The 15,535-nt window shown below is 43.5% G+C and overlaps 1 protein-coding gene across 2 annotated transcripts in view; it reads left to right on the top strand.

Annotated features, from left to right (window-relative positions):
* Nucleotides 1–15,535, top strand: part of LOC121179239 (dedicator of cytokinesis protein 3-like) — a 131,217-nt gene that overhangs the window by 61,550 nt on the left and 54,132 nt on the right. For both annotated transcript variants that reach the window (XM_041033954.1, XM_041033955.1), the window contains 2 exons: nucleotides 6,799–6,854; nucleotides 11,071–11,167. In XM_041033954.1, coding sequence (XP_040889888.1) covers nucleotides 6,799–6,854; nucleotides 11,071–11,167 — 153 coding nt within the window. The remainder of the gene's footprint in view (nucleotides 1–6,798; nucleotides 6,855–11,070; nucleotides 11,168–15,535) is intronic.

Genomic DNA, 15,535 nt, shown 5'->3' with positions numbered 1-15,535 from the left:
GGACAATGAGCAGAGCCGAACACAACAGAGGAGCTCAGAATAGATCAGAACAGAAGGAAACAGACGGGAGTGTTAGGGTTAGGGTTGGAGGATAAACTCCTTGAAGACAGTAGAAGGACGAAACACGGGACGGGAGAGACGGACGGACGGGCGTCTCTCTCCTGCGTTCAGCTCGTGACAAAACCGACTGAGATACGATGACAGTTTATCACAAGCTCGTCAGCAGGTGTGATAAGAATGAAACAGCGAGGAGTGTAATTACTGCACAGCAGAAAAAAAACGTGGACGGGCGAAAGGATGATTGTCACAAGGAAACTCAGAAAAAGGAACGGGCAGCGGGGTTTGATGAACTTTGACCTTTATGAGAACAGAAAATAATATAAAAACAGTTCCTCTGCAGCAGTTAACACACCGACCTCCATGTGTGTTCAGGGCTGATCCATCTCACCCACCGATGCTAAGAGGCCGTGGTGAGATGAGCTGAAAAAGCTGAAACCAACACATTAAGCGTGACGCAATGCGCTAATGTCTTCATCTCTGCCCTGAACCTCTGAGCAGTGTGCGATAGCTGTGTGCTTCACTGACTTTCATCCGAGTCTGTGAGTGCTTCAAACTCAATATGGAGATTTTAAAAGTGTTTTTTAATATGATAAAGCTTTAATTCTCGGCCGTGACTAAGTGGTCGTCGCCCACTCTCTGTATAAGCAGGGATCAGCGAGGACTCTCTCTCACTTAATGCTGTTCTCTAACTTTTTGTTCCTGTTACAGAACCAAACAGAGGTTTGAGTGTCTCACTTCTTTCAGTGCGTCCGTCCTGTATGTGGAGACTGAGGTGGCTGAGTTCATTTTGAGCATCGTGTTTCTTAAACCCAGTTCTGCCTGTTTTATTTTGCTGTGGCTGATCTGGAACATGTGAGCTGTGTCTCAGCACGGCCGCTTTACTGAAGCCACCTTCTCAAGTTAAAGCAGCACCGACGTGAAATCTGTCGCTGCCCTGGAACTGAAACCATCGTTTTTTTAGACAGATAATCTTGTGGAGATGTGATGTGGTTCGTCTCCTCGGGGAAATGACCTGCACTCTTCAGATTAGGCTGTACAGTAAATCAGTAAATTATTAAACTAGGAGTCCTGCTCGTACTCTAGGAATCTTTTTTCAGCACATTTTCCTCGTGCAGACAAAGTTGACTTTCCCTGCTCACATACTTTCTGTTCTGCCTTTCATCACTTCAGCACATTAACAGACTTTATGGACAACATAAAGTGCAGTTCCAGTGCACTTTGGTCGCTGTTGACCAAAGTTCCAGTGGTGGGCATTAAAGGAACAGTCTGGCATTTTGGGAAACACTCCTGTTCACTGGAAGGTTTGCGCCACTCTCTGTTTATCTGTTAAACATAAGGCTACAACCAGCAGCTGCTTAGACTGGATAAGAAGGGGAAAGAGTTGGCCTGACTCTGTCCAACAGATCTGCCGCCCAGCACCTTTAAGACTAATTTAAATATTGACTGGATCTTGACCAGGACCCAGAACTTCCCGAGTCTCCCCTGGAGAAATCGTCTGGCACAGAGCTCGGCAGGTGGATTTTGTTCTGTTTGGTCAGAGCCAGGCTCCTGTTTCCAGTCTGTGCTGAGCTAAACTAACTCAAAACATTTACCGTACAGCTGTGAGAGCGGTATCGATCTGAACATCTACGTCTGGGCGAGAAGGCAGAGAGGAGCATTTTCCCTAAAGGTCAAACTATTCCTTTAAACTGGTTTGTTTCACAGTCCGACCTCTGCTTTGTGTCTCTCACAGTTAATATGTAATGTATAATTATATAATTTATGTTATATGATGAAAGCATTGATACTTTGACCTGACCCTGAACAACCTTTACTTCCACCAGCTCACAGCTGTTTGACTTTTATTCATATATTTATTCATATATTTATTCATATATTTATTCATATATCTCCTTCCACAATCAAAATTGTCTCAAAGCGCTTTACAGAGACCCAGAGCTTCACAGTGAATAGAAAAAAGTATCTATAAATAATAACTGTTCAGCTAATTTTCCAACATTTTTTTTATTAGTTGGTTGCTATAGTAACTCCCAGTTTCCTCCATTTGAGGTCAAAACTGGCATCAAAAAATATCCATTTCTCACAACCGGGGGAGTCGAGACGGTATCAGCTTCTTTTTTTAGGTCGACTGTCTGTGTCCACAAACACAGAGTTAAATCATTTATTACTCTGAGCCTCAAACCACTGGTCAGCACTAAGGTTACAAAGACCATCAGTTATTCAACAGTCAGGACAAAGAGAAAGAAGAAGGGGGAGAGAGGGGAGAGAGGGGTGAGGGGTGAGGTCAGTCTGACATCAAGCAAATAATGATGCTGTTTTATGAAAAGCAAACATGCGAGTTCGCTGCTGATATGATCTGTGACCACAGTTACTGTCTGTTAACTTTTTTGAAGTTTAAGGCCTTTAACATGTTTAAGGGCCTGATGCAGCCCAGAGCTTCCCTGCAGTGCGTCACCCTGAGCTGCTCATCCAGTGAAAACCTTTTCACTGTGACTAGTTCAGGGACTGTTGTGGAATTTTAAGTTTTATTGTGGTATAACTGGTTTTTCAGCAGCTTTTTTAAGTGTCAGATAATAAATATTAGTTGTCTGTGCAGCTTGAAAATGAAAGTTCTGAGTAGAAAAGATGGAGGTGGATGTGGAGGAGCAGTGGTTGGAGGAGTCAGAGTCTGTTCATTAAGACAGATGGACTGAATGTTGAATAATTTACAGCTGCAGTGAAAAGGAAAACCCACATTAAGCCTTAGACAGGACTGTTGTCCGCTTCTTGTCTTTCTAACTTCGTTTAAACATAATGGACTTGTCTGTGCTCACTGCTGTAATTAACCTTAGCTGGAGTTCAAACTGTCTGCTCACTTCAGCGTGTTTTATCATACACATCAGTGAATGTCCAACCTTTACTGAGCTCTTTACTCTGCAGTTTCACGTCCTGTTAGGAAAATATTATACACTGTTTTCATCAGAGCCTTTGGTTTTATCAGACGCTCAGAAACATCCGCGTGTTATCAGAGAAGCATTGAGACAGAAATGAAGAGGGAATGGTTTCAGAAGTTAGATGACAAAAAACATCTTTCTAAAGCCAGAAAGAAAACAAACGAGTCCTAATAACTACATGACTGTTAAAGCTTCCATCCTGTGAGGAAGAACCTGTGGGACGGTGTGGTGTGTTCGGGCTTTGTGGGGAAACACAAGCTCATGATTTTCATTTTAGACACAAGCTCTCACTCACATTAGGACGAATGTTTTCCTCCATCTGTTCCCAACAGACATCTGCAGGCGTCCAGCTGCAGCTGTTTGGTCTCAGCAGTTTTAATGTTTTCCAAAGAGTTTGTCGTTTAAACAAATCACTGATGTTAACATGAGAAACTTCATCACGAGGCCTCACAGAAGTTTGGCACCTTTAATTTAAATGATCAGTGAGTCGGAGGCACTTAAACGCGGCTAAATCACACAAGCAACAGCCCGTGAAATTAAATGTGTCAGGTCCGTGTTGTTCTTCACAGAGAACATCGGAGCTCCAGAACAATCGTGGAAATAAGATCCTCAAGCTTTTCTTTTACACAGTTTGACATTACATGATACACAAACGGGAACATGAGCCAATATTGTTTGAATAAGCCAACGCACATTTACACACAATCACACACACGTATACAGTTTGGACAATGGGACCTATCACGCTGCGGTGGCCGGGGTATTTAGGTGGATAATGAACCATTATTTGTATTTGCTTGGTTTTCTCTCCCGGACAATTCTGGGAAACAAACAATTGACTGTTATGTGTTTTTGATGAACAGTAAACATGTGCTGGGAGTTTTGGGATAGAAAGGAAGGGAGAAGACATGATTACGTCTCTCTGAGTGAACATCATCTGCCACAGCTTCTCCTGCTCTAGCTGTTTTTTCCCTCTCTGATTTTCTTCTCCCAGTTTCTTCGGTTTCATTGTTTCTTCTTTCTTTTCTTCTTCGCGTTGCTGAGATGCATCGTATCTCATATGTCTCTGGAAGGTGGTTAACACACAGGTCAGAGGAAGGAGACTTACAGTACAGACACAGACGTATTATTTGTGGGTGGATGGCATTTTTACTGCTGCCTTCTTCCTCTTGTGTTTTCTCCCTGTTCCTTTCTTCTTCTCTCATATTTGTTTGTCTCTTATCTTTTATTATGTTTTTGTCCTTTTCTCGCTCTTTGTCCGTCTGTACATTCGTTTATTTTCATCTCTTGACTCTGTCTCCGTCTTCCTCTGTGTCTCTGTAACAGGATGACCTTTATGAGTGAACCAGTGTTTCAACACCATCAGCCAAATTAGGAACAACACAACACTGTGATGACCCTCGGCCCATCACACACTGACACAGACACACACTTTGAGCGAGGCAGCATCATAGAAGAGCCTGAGGTGTCCTGAATGCACTGACCTGTTAACAACTGCTAACAAGGCACAGACAGGAACAAGATTAGGTTTAGGTTTGGAGTTAGGGCCCGGGGAAAGAGTTTATGTCAAAGAGTGTCCCCACTTCACTTTTATACATTTGTTTTTTGTCCCATTGAACAATTACTGAAGTAAAAGTAGGAACAAAGGGTGGAAATACTCTCATGAAGAGCAGAGGTTTTATCAGCACAGCGTACTGACACTCAGAGTATTAAAAATAAAGGTGTTTATCGTGCAGCTAAAATGCTTCACATACTGTTTTGTCATATATCTTATATGTGAATCTTAATTTGCACAGTAACTGGTAAACAGCTGCCAAACAAATGTGTTGAATATAAAGTGCAGCGTTTCCCTCTGACGTGCAGCGAAGCAGAAGTAAAAAGCTGCATAAAACTGAGACACTCAATTACAAGACTCTCAAAATTCTACTTAAGTCCAGTGCTTCAGTGAAGAAGATGATGAGGATGAAAACCTGCTCGACACGAGGGGAACATGTAAACAGCACGTCATGCTTTACACAGCTTTTCTCAGCTAAAGGTTAAATGGATTTATGAGAGAAAAGCACAGAGTTTTAAAGGCACAGCCGAGGAGCAGAGCCGTGAGGCCGGTGTGACTATGAAGAGCACGTTTTGTGTTTCTGAACGTGGGTAGACAGGTAACTGAGAGAGCTCCCTGAAGGCAGGGCCGGCACCTCTGAACCGCTCCTGTCAAATGCATGGCTAACCACCGTTACTCTTTTCCTCCTTAGCACTACTGTTACCATCTCTTTCTGTTTTTATAGGCCTCTCTCTCTCTCTCTCTCTCTCTCTCTCTCTCTCTCTCTCTCTCTCTCTCTCTCTCTCTCTCTCTCCCTCTCTCTCCAACACCCTCTTTGTCTCATCCAAAAATACATTCACACTTGAATAGCAGAGGAAGTCGCTCCACTGTGTTTTATTATGCAGTGTTTGACCCTAAAAGGTCTTTTGACAGGTGCAGCAGAAAACATCTCTGTCGACAGGAGAAGCAGCTGAAATGTTGCCTGAAAGACATCAGGGTTATTATGCACGAGGACACAGGGTGGCTGTCTTCACACACACGCACACGCACACGCACACACACACACACACACACACACACACACACACACACACGCACACACACACGTCCTCTCTCTGCCTCTGCTCGTCCTCTCCTCGCTGAAACATGTAGTAGAAGATGAATATGAATGAAATCCCTCCAGTGTGACCAGATGTCTGCAGCAACAGCGACACTTTGTTAATTCTACATAGTTTTCTTTGTCTCATAATTTCCATAATTGTTCCCCAGTCACTTCAGAGGCGAAGATTTTATGGCACAAAATACTTCATCACTTGTACGTTCAGCATTTATAGTGTGTAAAGCTGCAGTGGGAGGGTCGACAGGAACAAGCCTCACTTCAAACAGAAATCACCTCCACAGAGCTGCACAGGGTGTGAGTGGCTCCACACACCGGGGGCCCGGCGTGCTACAGGGGCACTGACCGGCTCCTCAGTGCTGCGGTGAAAACTGAAACTCACTTGAAAGTAACAAAGTTCAGCAAGTCGATGAGTTTGCACAAACTTGTAACCAAAAGAAATTAAGGAAACATTGAGAGTTAATGGATGAAAGAGTGACAGATGTTCAGGGGATCAGGTGATCTTAAACCGCTGCAGTACAGCACAGCCTCTGCACTCAGGCCCCGGTGCTGTAACATAATCCTGAAATGACAGTAAAGTTATAAACATTTATACAAAATGTAAAAGGTCAGTCTGCATCGTGGGTGTTATCACTTTCAGCCTCTGAAGCCACCTGCCTAGCATGCGAGCAGCTCCCGTTATAACCTTCACAGTATCTTACATGAATTATTGAACAGTGCACCGCTGAGACGCAGCACGTGTTGGAGCACGGCTGTGTTTCCCAGAATATACATCCAAATTATTTTACTCCCTTCAGACTGGCAGCACTGATTGGAATCAACTGACAGTGCAGGATTTCCTCTGGGTTTCACTGCGATAAAACAGAAAATGTAAATATCATATTAACATGTCCTCTGTGTAAATTAAAAGACAAATTGAAACGTTTTTTTTGTCTGTGAAAAACCACCTACTGAGGTGGAAAATGTTACGTCACACCTTTTAATCAGCTGAAGCTGTAAGAAGGAATTATGCAGAAGTGGAGGTACCAGCACGCCCATGCTCCCTGCTGTTAATGAAATATCTGTGGTGCATGTAAAAGCTAAATACAGCATATCTTCATTTGGTCTGATGGTTTGATCTTGTCTTACCTGTTTTTCTGTCTCTGTCTCTGCAGGGAGTTTTCCCCGTCAACTACATTCACCTGAAGAAAGCCATCGTCACCAACCGAGGGTGAGTTTACCAGCCTCTGACACACACCAGGAACAGTTCCCGCTGCTGTTTACAGGACCTCCGGGGCCATAATGTGCACATGCACATTGTTTTAACACCATCATTTATACTTCAGTCTGCACACAGTCCCAAAGCAGCAGCCTCTGTCCAAACAGAGGCTGGTTTCCTTTCACATTCTGTCTGAAAGGCATCACAGATGTCAGCAGCACCATAATATCATCATCATCATCATATCAAGATGAAGCGACTGTAAGTGAGCAGCAGTAATAGAAGACTTGATTCTGCACGGTACATTTAAGTCGTTAAATGGAATTTGGTGAAAGAGAAATTTGACTTTAAACCAAACAGCTCGAGATAAGTGAACATAACTGGTTTTAACCTTTGTCAGATCAAATGATTCCCATTAAATCCTAAAGTCAGAGCTCGTTGGGGCATCACATCATATCTAAAGCCAAGAAGTTTTTGAAACCAGGAAAGCTGAAGGTCATTAGGCCAAACTCTGATGGACAACATGACAGTTAACATGTTACAGGTGCCAACAGCGAGCAGCACTGATAGAAATGACTGAAGCTGAAAGCAGCCATAGAGGAAAAGTAAGTTAATTATCTGTTTACTGTGACAAAGTGTCTTCCACACACAGCTATTATTTGAGTGCCAGTCCTGAGTGCCAAGATAAATGTGCCCCTTCAGCTTGATCCTTTTATTGTGTTATCACTCAGTTCCCTCTTTTTTCTTTTCTTTTTTTTCTTTTTTGCCTTCGAAACTGAAAGAATCCAAATCGGTTTAACCTCGCAGGTCTCTCGCATTTTTCTCCAGTGTGCTCTCACTGATGTCAGGCTGTGAAAAAGAACTGTGAGTGCCTCCTACAGTAAATTCAGTACACTGTGTGAAAACTGTGTATCAGTGTCTTTAAGCCATCGCAGCCCTGATCTGATTCTCTGAGACCAAATAAAGCTAAGTCGCTCTCATCTATCTGGGATGATGCCACAGTTGAGCAGACTTTGTCTTCCTCAGTGCTCCGAGCCTTTTCTTCCTCTTGCAGTTAAAACATTTAAGGGGTGATTTGATGAAATCTGGTTTTCTGTTGAGATCGGTTGTTTTCTCTCTGAATAAGGTATGAACCTCTTAGTTTCTGATTCCCTTCCAAGTTCAAGAGCACATATTTTAATACATTTGCATAATGATTGGAAAAGCTTCTTCTTTTTTTTTTTAAACTTCAGATTAATCAGAGTTACACAGCGTGTCTCGATTTGCATAACAGTTTTTTAATTAAAGGCAGAGAGTAAATTAATTGGAATTAGTGAATCTTTTGCTGTTTTAAATAAACCTTCAGGCTATGAAAAGACAGAGTGGAGAGACTTGGAGGCTGGTGACAAATATAGTTATGGACCATTGAATAAGTGGGTCTGAAAGTAGGATATACTTTAAGCAGGATATAAAGAGAACCACCCCTCCCTCTTAATACAAGTCAGTGAGGAAAATCAACCCGTGAGAAATGAGGATTTGTCTGAAATATTAATGTTGAGGATGTTTCCAGAATCAGTTCTGTTACCGTTACACATTTAGTTTTTAATTTAAGAAATAATATAATAAACTGTGATGTGTTCGCTCTCACTGCTTCCTGTTACACAGTGAGAGTTGTGTGAAAGGGAAAACCAGGCACCGCGCGAACAGAACAGTGTTTACACAGAGCAGTGCTGTGACCGTCAGCTCCCATTAAAATCAATGAGCTCAAATGACCACTGTCCCGTGTTTGACCCTCAGGTTCGTGTCAGCGAATGGACTTTGATGGTACTCATCTCTGACGCTGTGTGTGTGTGTGTGTGTGTGTGCATCCTGCCTCCATCTTTAGTCGTGTTCCTCACTCGTTCCATCCTGTCTCTTCCTCAGCTGCTGCTGCAGCACAAGAAATTCTCCATCACTGTGAGATAAAAGTCAGGAACATCACTTCAGTTCGTTCTGACCATGTATCTCTGGTAATTGTTCCCCAGAACTTAGTTAAATAAACTCGGTGTTGCAGGCAGAACTTGGTGCGTTGGTGCCGCCTTCGTAACGACTCGTGTGGAAAAATCAGTTTGTTCTTTTTATTCATCACAAAGTAAAGTTTCAGTTTGAAGTGGCAGGTTTCTCTTTCCCAGTCTGTGTCTTTCCACTTTGTAACCAGTTACTCATCCATACATTCAGAGCTACTTTTCTGGAAAGACAATAAATCAATCACTGCTTAGTGTTTGTGTTCGTGTAAGGTCGACTGTGAATGAGCAGGGAAGATTTAAAAGTTGTGGGGCTTTGTTTGAAACTGTGATTGATTAAAACCAGCCCTGACACCATATCTAAGGCAGGCAGATAACAGACGTCTTTGTTCCAACATCAGATTCAGTGTCACCAGCTTTGATTCTCTCTTTTCTCTAACGAGGGCCAACATATGAGCTCTCTTTGTGCTGGGGAGCGTGTTGGCATGCTGAGACCTTTAATGAGCGCGGTCCAGCCGCAGACACTGACTGATGTGAGAGTCGGTTTGAGCTCTGTCTGTGAACCAGTTCATCTCACTCACTTTAATATTCAAATAAAAGACTGATGCATGAATCATCCAATCAGCAGATTAGGAAACGGCTGGAGGAGAAAGAGATGAAGAGCTTCTCTTTCACAGTCTCTTTCTTTACCATGCAGATGACGGTCAGATCCACTCCACCATGTGTTCGAATCACTTTGTATTTTAAGCAATATGTCATAGTGGTCGAATGAATGAAAGGCCATGTCCACAAAACAATCAAAGATCATCAAAGTCAGTTAAAGCAGCCAAGAGACAGAACATTACATGGTTTTAAAGTTTTAAGCAGAGCTGTGAGCATTTTGTGAAGCAAGCAGAGATAAAAAAAAAAAAAAAAAGACGTCCCTAAAAATTACTCTTCTACCCTTGAGAGTTCGAAAAAAAAGAGACATAAAGTGTGTTCAAGAATAAAATACTTGCATAAAGAAAAACCATGGGACATACATGGGGTGTCGGAGAGGATGGAGCAACAGTGGCTTTAGACTGATGGGGGACAGAAACATCAGCTTGGGACAAAGACAAGTTCAGAGGGGGAAGACAGAGAAGAGGCGTGGTGTGTGCTTGGAGTAAACACAGAAAGAAGAGAGACTGTGTGAAAGAGAGAGAGGTTAGGAAGGTGAAGGAAAGGAGGATGAAAGATGGTGATAAGAGCCTGCAGAGGGGGGAGGGAGAGGGCAGAGAGGGAGGAGAGAAGGAGGAGGGGAGAGATGGAGTGAAAGAGGAGTGAAAAAGCATTAGAAAGAAGGAAGAAAAGGGAGAGGAAGGAAAGAGAAAGACGTAAGGGAACAGTCGGTGCGTTCAGGAATGATGGAAATGTGTCAGAACAAGGAGGAAACTTGAGGAGGAACAAAGTAAGGGAGGAAAAGGAGGAACTGGAGGAGGGAGGGATGAGACTGAGTGAAAAGTAGAACAGAAGAGAAGAGGAGGAGAGAAGCATCTGTGATACAAGTGTAACTAATGTGGGTGAAATCACCGGGCGGCCGCCAGCTACGGCTCAGCTGGGAGATCAGCTAATCTGGCACACTGGCTTTTATTAATTAATCAGTTATGAGACAGAGAGAAGAAAGACTATGAGAGAGGCAGAGCGAAAACCAAGAGTCAGGGAGGGAAGGGAAGAAAGGTGGCATGGGAGGAGAAGGAGAATAAAGAAGTGTGTGTGTGAGACCGAGAGGCTTTAATATTCCTGACTCCAGGGCCGAGACAGTGACTCAGCTCCCCTGTGGTCACAGTTATGTACAGGGGAGGTAAGAAACAAAGGAAGGAGTTAGCTCACAACGATCTTTCAACTCAGTGATGTGAAGTCAGGTGCTTTACCTCAGCTGGTGCAGCTCTGGAAACATCAGGAGGTCAGGTATTTTTTTACAGGTGCTGCGTTCTCATTATCATTTCAACACTTTTCTTCCTTTAACACACAGTGTATGTGGAAGTGTGAAGGCTGAAGGCAGGAGATCCGACCAGAAAGTCTCTACATAGCATCAAATGATGCTGTTACCATAGAGACCAAGTTGAATGACAGACACATGATCCGATTCAAGTCAAACAGTGTTCAGCCTTTTGTGTCCTTTAATGTGCTTTACCTGTGGACATCTGAACCCCATGTAAACAATGATTAAACTGAGCAGCAGTGAATAAAGTGTGTGTGTTTTTCTCTCACGTCTCTGCACACAGGCCGAATGAGACTGTGGTGCCTCTGGAAGACCCCATTGTCACTGAGGTGACGTCAACGCTACAGGAATGGGCCTTACTGTGGAAGCAGCTCTATGTGGTAAGTAACACAGATGTTTTTATTATTCACCGCACTTTGGTCCATCATGCACAAAGGCAGCCAGATTCTTTACGTCCTTCCATTGTCCTGAAAAATTGGTTGTGTAAAGCATAGTTCACGAATAATGCAGCATGTCAACATGTTTATCATACTTAGCATAAAGAATGGAGTTACAGTAGGAGCATGGCAAACTTCCCTGTTCGCAGATTTATTCTGAAATTGGCCCAAAATCACAGCAGCTCAGAAGAAGAAACACGTGGAGCAGGTTTATGTTTTTAAATCAGCTGTTGTTGTGAGAGTGTGAGAGAGTGTGAGAGTGTGAGCTCGGTGTCACTCTGAGAAATGGAGGAGCTTTTTATCCATGCAGGCTTCCTCCACTTTAGCAGCATTGTGGTAATCTGACGATCTGACGGTGCGCTCTGTAAATTCATGAGCCCTGCCACCATGTCCCGTACGCCCTGACAGGCTGTGTTTAACACTCACACACTCACTTTGAGTGCTGAAGTATTAAAACTCAGCTTTATTGCTTCCTGCAGGTGTTTTTCCTTTAACGTTTGATTCAGTTGACACACAGATCCCCGGCAGCCGGTCGCTGGGTTGCTGTTTGCAGCGATGGATCAGTGAATGTCCGCATCACTCAGGCCGCTGCGTGAGGCGTTTTCACACGCTCATAGCTCACATGCTAATAAATACACATCACTACACTGGATCCTACAGTGTGTGTAACGATGGTTCATAACTGGATGAATGCTCCCGGTCATTTGGCTGAAGCTGCGGAGGCTGTTTGCCGCTCAGATCCGTGTTGTTTCTATCAGTTTCTCTCTAATAGACTTTCGTCTCTCTGCCTCCTCTGTCCATCATTTCTTATCTTACTTTAATGCCATCTGTCTACTTGCCTTTTTGCACTCGCCCTTCTCTGTCACTGTATATGGTTTTATTAGATATCCCTCTGCACATAAATGTATGGAGGTAGAGAATCTGTGATTTAAACCAGGTTGAAATCTAAATCTGTCTCTGTCTTCCGTCTGCTCTCTCTGTTCTCGGTTATTTTCATCACTCATCTTCCTCCTGTCCTGCCAGTCCTGTCACTCTGTGCTTTTATTCAGAGTTAACAGACTTTTGTCTTTGCTTCCTGCCAGAGTTGAATGGATGAAAGACAAAACTGTCTTTGTCAGGTTCTGCATGACAGATTTTCCATTTCCCTCCTGACAGATGTCACATTAGTGTCTCCGTTTTGTCACAGATGAAGTAAATGTCCTCTTAAGGTTTCTGCAGATGCAGAAACAAGAAATGCTCGTGTTTTGTGTGCATGGCTGAAGACATGCAGGGATAAATGGTGAGGAAGGACTGAGTTTCACATTTGCAATAACATGTGCTCACGGATGAGTATCACAGATGCACGTCCTATAAGTCGTCCTCTGCTTTGGTAGAAGAGATGAAGAAATCAAAGGTTCATAAACATCAGTGGAGACGTCACGCGGCAACAAGCAGTTAGCCCCGCCTCCAAAGTCTGTCATGATCATTTTTATTTAAAGGAGTATCTTCTGTTGTTAGGTGATGTAGGTGGCAGAGTCCTATAGGACAGAGACCTGGCAGTGTGTGTGCGTCGTGCAGTGACACATGGATGAACCCTGGAGTACAGACACACACTGACATGCTGAATTCTCAGTAAATGGATGTTCAGTAGTGCCGAAGCCTGCGGAGGTGACAAATGCATCAGAGCAGAAAGGCCGAGCGACACCCGCACAAATGCTCTCTCTCTCTCATACACACACACATACACACACACACACACACACATGCACAGTACAGTTGTGTCCTTTGCTGTGTTGATGCTGTCAGTGAGGTGACGTCTCTGTCTTTCAGTGTCTTTTCTTGGTGAACACACACACACCCTCTGTGCTCCCCTCTCTCTCTCTCTCTCTCTCTCTCTCTCTCTCTCTCTTGCAGTTGAGAAAGAGGCTGACCGAGAGAGAGAGTGAGAGGGAGAGATAGGAAGAAAGACTGAGGGTAGAAAACAGAGACTGATAAACAAAGAAAAAGAAAAGTACATAAACTATTGGACATCAGCTCAACGTAAACTTCAGTTACTATTTAGCAGCACATGAAACACGTGAACACATGAATGTGCTCTGAGCTCGTCCACATTCATGTTATGTTATTACAAAATGTTGGTTCGACTGAAACCACAGCTCCATCAGCTGCACCTGGATCGTCAGCTTATTGGCAGTTTGGAAATGTGAGCATGCTAACATGCTAAATGGTAAACATAGTTTACCTTCTAAACATTAGCATGTTAGCATTGTCATAATAGTATGGTATCATGCTGCTAACAGTATTTAGTCAGAGCGCAGCTGTTTTTTGTGTGATAGTTGTACAGTGTACTTTTTTAATCATTATACTTCACTGTCAACCCTCTTTGAAAAAACCGACCTCTGTCTACATTATTATGATAATGTAATCAAAGTGAATTTGACCTGGAAGGACAGAGGAAAGGAGAGAGGCCAGAGGAGGCAGATAAAGGGAGAGTGAGTGTAACAGAAGACAGAAGGTGTAAGAATAAGATCAGGACATGGGAAAGTTTTCAGAAAGACAGGAAAGAAAGAGAGGAGCGTATTGCATGGACTGCCCCTATGTCTCCTCCAAGCTACAGCTCTGTCCTGTCACCGTCATAGTAATGAGTCTTTCTATTATTCTTATCATTTCTCTCTCTCTGTTTCTCTATATCTTTGTTGCTCTGTCTCTCTTCCTCTGGTTTTCCCTCCGTCTCAGTCCATCTTCCCTTTTCTGCTTCTGCCTCTTCATTCTTTCTCCTACTCTGCTTCGTTCTTCAGCTTCGCTGTTGTCTCTTACATGCTGATGTCAAAGCAGATAAGATTGCGTGTGTGTGTGTTTGTGTGTGTGTGTGTGTGTGAGTGGAGGCGGGATAGATGTGTGAAGAGGAAGGAGGCCGCAGAGGGAGTGGTGACAACCAAACAATGATGGAGGGATGTGAAGACAGGGATAAACGCAGAGGGAGACATTTCTTTGCTGTGAAATGTGCAGACAGGTTTGTGTGGATGTATGTGCTGGTGTGTGTGTGTGTGTGTGCATGTGTGTATGTGTGTCTGTTTGCATATGTGTGAAGCTGAGACAAGAGAATGGAAGAAAATGGAGGGAGAATGACAGGACAGACGTGCAGAAGGAGGAGGCAGGGGGCGGGGATTTGTCCTCGTCCAGCTCTTTTTAGCTTTACAATGCACTGACATTTTCTGTAGCTGTGCAGAAGAAACGACTGTGCACAAACAAAGCTGTGACTGCAACACACACACACACACACACACACACACACACACACACACACACACACACACACACACACACACACACACACACACACACACACACACACACACTGGAGAGTTCACAGCTGCAGTGCACAGTGTGTATTCACAATGGGAAGATGAAAAATCTGCATCTCTAGTTCTTCAGTCCCCCGCTGCAACAGCGACTCAAGCTTTTACACTTTATTATAATCTTATGTTGGTATTTTATTTTGGAATAAGGAAACAGGAAACACCTGTGTAAGACACTGTAGACATAACAGCAGGGCCTGATGGAAATCCCTGTTACATGCTCCACACTCTGTTACAGATACACACAGATACACATGCTTACATACACACACACATGTGTATTCATGATGCACACTTACACTGTGTACACACTGTGCAATGTGACAACCACTACAGCAGGAGGCAGATGGTGAAAGAGTGAAACAGACACAGACATAAATTAAAAGGAGAGATGAAAGTGAGGAAACCTAAACTGACCAAGAATCAATATTTAAATAAAATTGGAAACAAAGAGGCAGAAAGATGAAATTCATGTTAAATTCTGTTGATTGTAGGAACCGTGAAGAGGAAATGGCTGAAACCAGCAGGAAGCTGAAGGGTACTGAACCCACAGAAAAACACGAGTGAAAAGGAGTCTTTGCTAAGCTCTCTGCGATGAGGCATCACCCCGCCTCAAACCCACGCTCAAATATTGATGATTGAGAGAAATAAAAGATGCTTTTAGTTGACGGCTTGTTCTGTGGTTTAATGGGGATTCTTCCTCTGACAGTCCAGCCTGTAACGTCGGGAGATAATTGCTGTGTGGTTGGTGAGGTTGTTTAAGGCTAAAGCTTCGCAGAAGGACTGATGATAGTAACTTCAAATATGTCTGTCTTTATGTTGGCTTCTGTCTGGTGTGTGTGTGTGCGTGCGTGCGTGCATGTGTGTGTGTGTGTGTGTGTGTGTGTGTATGTGTGAACACTGTAACTGGGTAGAAACTTTTCCTTTCAAGCTCCTGTTCTTTTCTGGTGAAGCCCTTTGCGGTGGTGGAGGA

This window comes from Toxotes jaculatrix, chromosome 3 (assembly GCF_017976425.1).
Source record: "Toxotes jaculatrix isolate fToxJac2 chromosome 3, fToxJac2.pri, whole genome shotgun sequence".
Lineage (NCBI taxonomy): Eukaryota > Metazoa > Chordata > Actinopteri > Toxotidae > Toxotes > Toxotes jaculatrix.
The sequence above is the reverse complement of the archived record's forward strand: the minus strand, read 5'-3'. Positions and strand labels throughout refer to the sequence as shown.